The 11647-nt window shown below is 43.3% G+C and overlaps 1 protein-coding gene across 1 annotated transcript; it reads left to right on the top strand.

Annotated features, from left to right (window-relative positions):
• Window positions 1–379: 379 nt before the first annotated feature.
• LOC118774298 lies at window positions 380–1474 on the top strand (the record flags this gene model as incomplete). The annotated part of the gene is made up of 2 exons (XM_036523542.1): window positions 380–509; window positions 699–1474. Coding segments are annotated over 2 exons (906 nt in total), but the record flags the coding sequence as incomplete, so codon positions are not given.
• Between the last annotated feature and the right edge of the window lie 10173 nt (window positions 1475–11647).

Raw genomic sequence — 11647 nt, 5'->3', positions numbered from 1 at the left:
CCATCCCCTCTACTCTGCTCCAATCTATATCTGATGAGATTGCCCCATTTCTTTCCTCATTTATCAATTCCTCACTAATCTCTGGTACTGTCCCCACAGACTTCAAGAAAGCTCTGGTCACACCACTCCTGAAGTAACCATCCACCGACCCATCTGATGTTACAAACTACCGACCGGTATCTCTCCTCTCATTTCTATCTAAAACCCTGGAACATGCAATACTTAACCAACTATCCCCTTTTCTTCTCAGGAACAACCTTTTGGACCCCCATCAGTCAGGTTTCAGAGCTGGCCACTCAACAGAAACCGCACTCCTGGCCATGACAGAGGCTCTCCACACTGCTAGAGCCTCCGACTTGTCCTCATCCTCCTCGACCTCTCCACTGCTTTCGACACAGTCAACCACCAGACACTAATATCAAAGCTGTCTGAGATGGGCATCTCTGGAACCGCCCTCTCCTGGTTCAAGTCCTACCTGACTGGTAGATCCTCCCAGATCTACTGGAAAGGCTCCACCTCTGCACCCACCCCCCTCACTACAGGAGTTCCACAGGGTTCAGTACTGGGACCCCTACTCTTCTCAATTTATATCAACTCTCTTGGCTCAGTCATCAAATCACATGGCTTCTCCTATCACTGTTACGCTGACGACATCCAACTCTTTTTCTCTTTCCCTCCCTCTACCTCCCAGGTCAAAGAAAGAATCTCTGCATGCCTGGCTGACATCTCCAAATGGATGTCATCCCACCATCCTAAGCTGAACCTCAGAAAAACAGAACTGCTCTTCATCCCAGCCGGCCCTTCCCCCCTGCATGACCTCTCCATCACCGTCGATGGTACCACAATACCATCCTCTCAGTCAGCAAAGAGCTTGGGCATCATCCTCGACAGCAACCTGGACTTCAAGGAGTACATTGCTCGCACATCACGGGCCTGCCGATTCCTCCTCCACAACATCAGGAGGATTCGTCCGTTCCTGACAACATACGCGACGCAGCTCCTTATCCAGGTCACAGTTCTCCCTCGACTGGACTACTGCAACGCTCTCCTTGCAGGCCTCCCAGCCTGTACCACCCAGCCTCTCCAGCTCATCCAGAACGCAGCTGCCTGGCTAATCTTCAACCTCCCCAAATTCTCCCATGTTACTCCCCTGCTTAAATCCCTCCACTGGCTTCCTGTCGCTGTCAGGATCAGATTCAAGACCCTGACCCTCGCCTTCTCTGCAATCAACAGGACAGCCCCTGCCTACCTCCAAGAACTCATCCAGCCCTACACACCAGCCCGACCCCTGCGCTCAGCAGCAACTGGACGCCTTGCTCCCTGCATGGTCAAGGCAGGAGGTGCTCGTTCTGCCAGACATCGGCGTTTCGCCTACATCGCTCCCCAGTGGTGGAACGAACTCCCTGTCCTGCTACGGACAGCTCCTTCACCCCATTCCTTCAGACGGGGCCTGAAGACGCACCTCTTCAGACTCTACCTGGACTGACCCAGCACACAATTGCTGCCCCCCCCAATCAGTGCTGTCATAAATTGCTGTGCTTTTTAAATTTCTTGTTGCCGCCTTTACCCTGACACTCATTGCGCCGTTTGAAGTTGTTGAAGTTTGCTGTTTGAAGGTGTATCGTACTATTTGCCCTATACGCTGTAGTTGTACAAATCTGATAGTACTGTGTCCTCAAACAGACCTTGCTCTCAGCTGAGAACTGTCTCATTGTGGAACTGTACAATTCCTGTCCCCGTACTGTCACTATACTTACTGTATGCACTTTTGTAAGTCGCTTTGGATAAAAGCGTCTGCTAAATAAATAAATGTAAATGTAAATTTGTAAATAAAAAATAAAACATTACATTTGAGTGATTTTTTTGAGTGAAAGACTGTATTGCCTACTACCCAAATTGTATGGTACATTCATACGTTACTATGTGGTGAATTATTTTCCCACACTCATATATGCAAATTTATGCATATATTGGACATTACATCTTATAAATTCTGAGGTACTGTGTGTTTTAGGCTGTTTTGCGTTCACACTGAACTCTTACTTGATTGGGGCTGGTTGAACTGAGATGAATTCTGGTCTGAGTGGGTGACAAGAATATTGTACTGTCACATATTCATTTTGAGAGCATTTTAACTCCAGCTTCAATTTTATTGTGTTCAGGTTCTCTTTGGTTTGTGAGGGTATGTCTGTGCATGTGTGGGTGCACGTGGGCATGTGTACAATCTTTCTGTATGTCACAGGCAATACACATTTTGAGAGCGGCACGTAACTGAGAGTAGACATTTATTTGAACAATTCAGGTCTCTTTTAGAACACTCTGCAGAATAAATGACACCTTGACATGTTATTGACGAGTCTGACAGAATGTCAGGGTTATTATTTGAGAAAGTGAATAATGTTCACACTGGGTACAGGCTGCAGAATAGTCAGGACAGTTAGATAGGCATGCCCATTTAGTTTTAGTTCATTCAAACAGAAAAGAGGGATGAGCACCTTTGTCTCCAGCTGTCTTGTTTGAGTGCATTTTAATAGTCTTACAGCCTGAGCCATTTAACGTATTTGACCCAAATGAACTTTCATGGAATTCATTGTTGCTTCTATTTCAAAAGCAGAGACTGACAGAGCATGCAAAAAGGGAAGGGGGGCGGGGAGTTGGGGAGCTGTCCTGAGTGGCTCAGCTGGGCAAGGCACTTGCTCCAAGTGCAAGCTAAGTCATAAAGCCCAGACTTCACTACTTTGTTTCATTAGCCAACTATGACCAGTTTGCAGTGGCAGGACACAGTTGGCTTTGTCCTGTTCCCACTGTATCAGTGCCTCCTAGTGACATGCCAGCTTACTGGTTGTCATCAGTGGGAAATGTGTCATTGCTCCAACTGGCACTAGCACTCCAGGAGCATGCTGTATGATTTGTACTGTGTGAAATGGTCATGGACATGTATGGCAGGACTGTAATTTCATCAGAGGGGGGAATAGGGTGAAAGATTAAAAAACAAACAAATGAATCCTGATAGGAACAAAGGGAATGCATTGATGCTATGGTGGTACAGATGTATGCTCTATATCAACATTCCCGATCTTGGTCCTTGGGCTTCCTGTATACACTGGACTTTGTAACAACTGTGATTGCAAAGCCCCAAATGTAATGAAATAGTAATTAAGTCAAATTATGACAATTTGCCCTGTAAGGCCACATAATGTCAGAAACAGATACATGGCTATGAAGTATTAATCTCTCATATTCATTTACAGACTTACTAATCAAACAGATCAGTTCTCAGGCAACTAATGCATTCACTTTCAATAATACCCTGAGAAAGAGGTTACATTTCCTTGGATGATTAATTAATGGCATGGCAGGTGAATTCACACAGGGGCACAGGGTGCAGAGAATTTTCCACAGGTTAAGTGATGTGCCACCAAGAAAAGTAAGTGAGAAAAACTGCAAGGGATATAATGCTCAGAAATGGTGAGCTAGCTCTTAAATTAATGCATCAAATAATTCCCTTTCTAAAGAGTCTAAAGAGTTCTGGAGTGCTAGTGCTAATGTGAATGAGACAAAGAACAAAACATACATTAACAATTTGTATACAAATACAAAGTTATATATACATTAATAGAAAGATGAATGAAGGGACAGTGATACAAAATATACACAAAAAATCTCTATACATATATAGATCATTGTGAATGTTACATACAGTGAACTCCAAAAGTATGGATTTGGAATGACAAAATTTGGATTTGAAACAATACAATGAGGGTTAAAGTGCAGGCTGTCAGCTTTAATGAGGGTATTTTCATCCACATCAGACATTACAGCAGGTTTTGCACACAGTGTCCCCATTTTAGGGTACCACAAGTATTTGAACATAGCTGTTTCTTATAAGGCACGTGTGTTTGTTTGCATCATTAGCCCATGCACAAGTGAGCTGTCTAGTCTTGATTAGGCTTTGCATTTGCTTCTGGAATCTGTTGGCAGTATCTGACAACATGAAGAACAATGAAGTGTCAATGCAAGTAAAGCTAGCCATCAAGAGTCTGAAAAACCTGAATAAATCACAGACACAACTAGAACATCAGACATGCCAATTGTATCGTTCATAATTAAGAAGAAATAAAGCAGTGGTGAGCTCAGCAACAGTAAACAACCTTGTAGACCAAGGAGGACCACTATAGAGGATGACCAAAAAATATTTTCAGTTGTGTGTAAAAACACCCTAACAGTGGTCCAGCAGATCAGAAATGCTCTCCAGGGTGTAGGCATAGATATGGAAGGTTTCCATGCAGAGAAAACTACACCAGCAGACCTTTAGAGGGTATACTACAAGATACAAACCAGTAGCAAGCCTGAATCGAGCACCCAGGTTGCAGTTTGCTAAAAAAAAAAGGACCTGAAAGAGTCTGTGGAGTTCTGTCCTACGGACAGATGAGACAAAGATTAACCTGTACCAGAATGATGGAAAGCGTGAAGTGTGGAGAAAAAGAACTGCCTATGTCCCAATACATACCACCTCATCTGTGAAATACAGTGAAAGTAGCGTTATGGTTTGGGCATGTATGGCTGTTACTGGAACTGGTTCAGTTATCTTCATTGAAGACTGCTAACAGTAGCAGCATGATGATTTATGACGTATACAGCAACATCTTGGCTGCTCAGATACTACCTATACCTCCAAACTCATTGGACAGTAGTCCATCATGCAGCAGGCTACTGACCCCAAATATACTGCCATAGCGAGCAAGGTGATTGGAAATTTGACTGGCCAAATCAATCTAAATTCAATTAAGCACATATTTCACATGATAAAGTGAAGACAAAAAGTCCCACTGAAAAAGCAGGAACTGAGAGTACAGACCTCACAGAGCATCACCAGGGGAAGATACATACCCAGCATCTAGTGATGTCTATGGGTCAGAGACTGCAGTCATTCACTTAACCTGTCCAAATACTTTTGGTACACTAAAATGGGGAGGGGTCCATGTATAAAACATGCTGTAACTTCTGAACAGTTCACCTGATATAGAATAAAATACCCTCAAAGTTGGCAGTCTGCACCCCACAATCATTGTACCATTCAAAATCCAAAATCAAGGAGTACAGACTGTCAGGGTTTGCAGGGAAAGGACCCAAGCACAGACAATACGAGCAGTATGAAAAGGTATTCTTTAATGACAAGTCCAAAAACACAGACAAAATCAAAGTGAGAAAAAACAGTCTGAGTCAGAAGCCAAAAAACCCAGTAGAAAACATAACATCCGGAACGAGTCGGTAACGAGCAGGAACAGAACAGGTTTACTTTACTTTACTTAAAGGCGAGAACAAAACAGCTACAACACTGGCAAAGAACAAAGAAAACAGAAAGGTATATGTAGTTAGGTAGATGATGAGAGGATGAGACACAGGTGCATGGAACAAGCTTCACGTGTTAGGCATGGCTGAGTAACAGGACGACAGGGAGGCAGGCGGAACAAGGAAACACAAGGACCTGTAAACAAAAACAAGACATACCCACACAGGCAGACAGGAAGAACCCAACTCAGGCCGAAGTGCTGACAACAGAGCAAATAAATAAATAAAGCTTTAACTACTGTTGCAAATACAATCAAGTGTACATCATATCAAGATAAAGCCTTAGCATAAGGTTTAAGCACTTGGAATGAGTAATTAATGTGGATATATAGATAGAACAAGACTGTAATTCTGAGATATTTGAAGATTTCATTCTTCTACAAATATACTGACTTGTACAATCCTTTGTCTTTGCCAACAGAGAACTGGAAAAGAGTTACTGACATCTGTCCATTATGTTATAAGGGAATGATCTGATGTATGGGTTACATTTTGGGGGGAAAGAAAAGGAATATGTTATCGGCTACTGGAATCATATTATAATACTATGTTCCATGACAATATAAGCTGGAGTGTGAGAGACATTAGTAAAATCACTCTTCTGCATCAAGTGGGAAAACTGATGTACTCAATTTGAGCAGGATCTATTTACATACCACAATGTTTTTAACGCAACCTTCTCTACTGCAAGCAATCTGGTGCCAATTCACACTTAAGGGCACAAGTCTTTGTCAGTTTTTGGTATTCAGATGTAACGTCCATAAATATCTTAAAATGGGTGGTACAAAATTGTCTATAGTGAATAAATGTAAATTGTCCTAGAAACCACAGTGCCTTTTTCTGATGCTGATAGCCAACAGATTTTCTAGTTCATGTTCCTAGTCCTAATTGCTGAACTGAATTGTTGCGAGACAGCCATTACATTACATTATATTACATGCATTTAGCAGATGCTCTTATCCAGAGCGACATCTATCGCAACATTCAATATAAACAAGCAACAGCGTCAGACCAGGCTCACAACACTCACAACACTCTATACTATGATGCAACAGGTCCTAGAACACAAACTCATAATACATCATACTACACATAAAGTTAACATTGAATGCAAGAAGTAGCAGGTATTAGGGGGTGGGGATAGAAGTGGAACCGAGATGCAGTCTGAAGAGTTGGGTCTTCAGTCTGTGTCAGAAGCTGGCAAGTGATTCTGCTATCCTAACCCCCATGGGAAGTTCATTCCACCCCTGAGGGACCAGTACAAACAGGGATTGTGACTGAGAAGAGAGACCGCATCAGGCTGGGGCAGTCAGTTGCCCTCTGGATGCAGAACACAGCAATCTCAAGGGAACATAGGTTTTGATGAGTCAGGGGTCATAGGTATGATGGGGCTGTCCCATTCACTGTCCTGTATGCCAGCACCAAGGTTTTGAACTTGATGCGAGCAATAACAGGAAGCCAGTGAAGTGAGATGAGGTGGGGAGTAACTTAACTACATTTAGGGAGATTGTAGACAAGTCGTGCAGCTGCATTTTGGATTAGATGTAGAGGTTTGATTGCACAGGCAAGAAGGCAAGCAAGGAAGGAGTTACAGTAGTCTAGGCATGAGAGGACCAGAGCCTGAACTAGGAGCTGTGGTGAATACGTAGCGAGATAGGGGTGGATCCTTCGGATGTTGTACAAGAAGGATCTGCACGTCTGACTCACCGCTGCCAACTGAGAGGAGAAGGACAGTTGGCTATCAAGCATTACAGCAAGGCTTTTGACAGTGCTATTGGTGGTAAACCTTGTAGAGTCTAGGCTGAGGGAGAGTTCTTGAAATGGAGAGGACTTGGATAGGAAGAAAAGCATCTCAGTTTTAGCCAAGTTCAGCTTCAGGCAGTGTTCCACCATCCACTGTGAAATGTCTTTTAGGCAAGCTGAGATGCATGCAGAAACCTGTGTGTCAGATGGCGGAAACAAGAACAGTTGCTTGTCATCAGCATAGAAATGATATGAAAAACCATGGGAGGAGATGACAGAGCTGAGTGACTGTATGTAAAGGCCTTGAGAGCCTTGAGAGACACCCGTAGACGGGCTGTGGGGTCTGGACAGCTCATCATTCCAGGGCACCCTGAATGAGCATCCAGAGAGGTAGGATTTACCCCAGAGGAGAGCGGTGTCAGTAATTCCCAGCGTAGCCAGGGTGGATAGAAGTAGAGCGTGGTACACTGTGTTAAAGGCTGCAGAAAGATCTAGAAGAACCAAGATCAAGGAGTGGATGGAAGCTTTGGCTGTTTGAAGAGCCTCAGCTATGGAGAATAGGGCAGTTTCTGTGGAATGACTAGCCCTGAAACCAGACTGAAAAGGATCGAGACATTTGTTCTGGGAGAGAAAGGAGGATAACTGGTTAGGCACAAGTGTTTTAGACAGAAAGGGAAGGAGAGAGACTGGTCAATAGTTCTGGACAGCAGATGTCCTTTTCTTCAGCAGAGGTGTGACTTGCACCTCCTTGAAGGCTGCTGGCACACAACCCGTGGAGAGTGACTGATTCATCAGACTCGTGAGGAATAGAAGAAGGCTGGGAGTGATGGTCTGCAGGAATGGGATCCAGAACACAGATAGTCAGCAGATAGTCTGTGTGGATTAGAAAGTGAGCTTTGAATTTTAGATTCATAAAAGGAAACCTTAGCTGACGTCACACTCACAGAGAAGGCAGAGAGGAGTGGTTGATAGTTCAGCAGACAGGCAGAGGAGCTGGATTTTCTCAACTTCCTTTCCTCCGGATGAAGCTTTGCCCCAATTCTCATAGAGTGCATCAGTTTGCCAAGGACACGGTGGAGTCTGTCGTACAGGCCTGCAAGTAAGAGGACAGAAACAATCAAGGGAAGAGGAAAGAGAAGAGAAGGGTGGGAGTAAGGGCGGGAGAAAAGCGAGAACTGTGGACAAGAAGGTTGAAGATGACAGGTTGCCTGTATTATTGCAAGAGATGACAGAGGTAGGCACCAGGGTGGGTTATGGAGGAGGGGGTAGAGCGAAGGAGACAAAGAAGTGGTCAGAGAGTTGGAGGGGGTAACTTTTAGAGCCAAGGTGGGCAGTTCCTGAGGAAGAACAGATTATTAATTATGAAAGCTGAGCAAAGACTTCAGGGAAAATAAAACAGGTCTATTACTGAAACAAGCCTTTTCAAAACTCATGCATACCTTGGGATAAGTGAAAAATGTCAGTGTGCCAATTCTGACTTTTCCCTCATAGCCTACATTCAGACTGCAGGGTTTCATGCTCAATTCCAAATTTTTGCTGGGACCTGATTTTTTTCTGACTGTACATATTTATTTTTGAAAATGGCCCATATCTAATTTTGGCATGACCAGACCTCCATCCTGAAATGTCCCTCATGTGCATATGAACAACAACAAAAGACGTGACAGCTATCTAACCACAGTCTGGTCTATCTGTGGAAGCCACAGTTCTAGTTGTTATATTGAAGACAATTTGTGACCGCACGCATGATTTAGGGGCACGTTCGCAAAATTGCCATTTTTGTTTTATCACAAGATAATAAAGTACAGATTCAGAGCTACAAAATGAAGCATCACTTGCCAAGATTGACCAAATATTTTGCCCGTAATGCTCAATAGAACATCATGACTTTGCAAACCACACTTCTGAGAAATCAGCCCTTTTCTCTTCTGCTGTCATTCTCACCTACCCAGCTGTGACAGACAAGCTATCCCAGTATGCAATTGACTATGAAAGGCTGGAGGACTAATGGCTGCTGATGGTTGGAATATGCTTGCCATTGTTCATTGGGGGTGTTCATTTGCATTTGAATAGTTGGAGGACTACCTGGGAGGACTGCATGGAGTTTAGCAATTGATTCAGCCACAGTGTTCCTCTAGGCACATGAAAGAAGAGCTATGATACTCGGAATTTGTGAATAAGAAACTTTTATTGAAATGCTAAAACAATTTCACAACGTACATGACATAAAATACAAAGTATAGTACATCCATACAGTACAATAGTATACTGAGTCCACTGAGACTTTCTCTTGGTGACAATTCGTTTGTTGTCGTTCGTCATGTCACTCCCTCTCCCGTTACTGAAAAGTTGTCCCATGATGAACTTGTCCTTTTCCGACTGTGACAACGCGCTGATCATACTGCGTAGTTCGTATATGCGTTCGTAAGACAGTTTCTTTGTACAGGATTCATATCCGAGTTTTGAGTTTTCGCCTTTGACCGCAACCGCAGTTGAAATTGAGAATTGTCTCAATTTTTTGGTCACACTCAGAGTCAATGAAGTCAACAAACTTGATGGCATCTTCAGCTTCGTCAGTCACAACAGCAAACGGTACATCCTCTGATGGTTCTTCGAAATCCACTTCGTGATCACTTTCACAAACCATACTTTTGTCCAAGTCCGGAATGCTTTCTTCGTCATTGCTGTCCTCACCTTCCGAGTCAGACAGGACAAGGTGCATCTGATCCCCCTCAAGATCCAATGAATGCTCAGCATTGTGTTACGACACCACAAAAGAAGAAAGCAGTCGAAACTCCCACTGCAGAAGAAGAAAGTATCAAAACTCACACCACAGAAGAAGAGAGCTGTCAACATTCCCATTCCTTCTGGTTTCAGTCATAAATCCAGTATTGTTTAAATTACATTTTTTATAAAAATGGCTTTGTGTTGCAAATTGACATCACAGCGAATGTGAGAGGGTGATCTTGAACTGCATGACTGTATTAAAAGACGGTAGCATACGATATGCCAGCGCTTGTTTTAATAATGCAACATAATAGGAAATTGATGACGTTTTCTCCCCTGTCCGTTCTCGGAGGACCAACTTGCATTGATATTTATTGTTTTTTTCATATTTACAGATCACTTTCAGTTTCAAAAAGAAGGGGGATGATAGATAAGCACTTTAGGAAGTTGAATCCACCACTATCTCATTTTTCACGAAAAATGGTTTTTTGACCGTTTTTGTGGTCTCCTGTGAAGTTGACGCGGCCGCGATGTGGAGGGTTTACTCGCATCGGGTCACATTTGTGATGTAGGCCACAAATTCATCGAGTTATCCCCATGGCTTTCACAGCAAGATTCATGATTGTGGTGACCAATCTCCATGGAAAAGCATGTGTGAGTCGGGGTATATTAGCTTGTAACAGGGACATCCACGTGTTTACCATAGAAGCTATTCAGCCTCAGCAAATCTTCAGTTTGCATGGATGTCCATTAGCTCTGCAAGGCCTTGGGGTACAGCTTAATGTCTGTGGGGATTCCCATGGTGTACCAGTGTAATTGATGGGATTCACATTCCCATCATTGCCCCCACCGCTAATCACACTGATTATTTCACGTGTAAAGCCTGGCACTCAGTCCTTTTGCAGGGGGTTGTAGGCCACCGTTTACGGTAAGGATACTCAATTAATGTGAATTAACTTCAATCTGCTTTTTCTACTAACACCTCTATCCCCCTGCTTCTTCTCTCTTCCCCCCTTTTCCATCAATGTGAATTATGCCTTAATTACACCGTGCATTGTCCTAATGAGTGAAATACAGCTATAATGTCACTCAATCTGTAGCCTATGGGCTAATCAATATTCCTGATTCAGGTTATAGCAGAGCTGACGTGAAAAATTATTTGATGGTGGATATTATATATTATTGTTATTAAGTAGGCTGACCTTGTTGTCTTGTTGAGCCCACTAGCCCAGTTAAATTCCCCACTCATTAGATGTCATCTCTACAGTTTCACCAACATCTACACCAGGTGGCATGGCATAATAGTTATGGGGAATTCCAATGTCTACGCTCTGGCAGAGAGAGGACACCTTTTCCCACAAGTAAGCTATTTGTTCTGTTCCCTTTATTTAAACAATACACACACACACACACACACACTATCCTTCAATGGTCTTCATGACCTACGAAGTGCATTACCCCATTTGAAGATGATTCTCTATTGTAACGTACATGGTCACCTCAGGCCACAATCTGCAGTCTGTCCTACACAGCCTTCAAATGAGAATTCAAAGAATCCTCACGTACTTCAATTTGCTCCTTAACACTCAACACAACAACACATCTGGATTCTTGTCACTTAGGCAGTTTTTTTTCCATTTTCAGCAGCTGTAACAGGGTAAGACAGGGTGTCACACCCTCTCCCAGCTCAGCCAACTCAGTCATGCCCAGTTCAACCCGGCTCTACCACACCCACTCATCAAACGCATCTGTGACTCATTCCTCAATCAAGTCCTGGCTACATAAGGACTCACTTTTTGTTGCCTCATTGTGAGGTATTGTTTCC

Source organism: Megalops cyprinoides, chromosome 3 (genome assembly GCF_013368585.1).
Source record: "Megalops cyprinoides isolate fMegCyp1 chromosome 3, fMegCyp1.pri, whole genome shotgun sequence".
In the NCBI taxonomy this organism is placed as follows: domain Eukaryota; kingdom Metazoa; phylum Chordata; class Actinopteri; order Elopiformes; family Megalopidae; genus Megalops; species Megalops cyprinoides.
The sequence above is the reverse complement of the archived record's forward strand: the minus strand, read 5'-3'. Positions and strand labels throughout refer to the sequence as shown.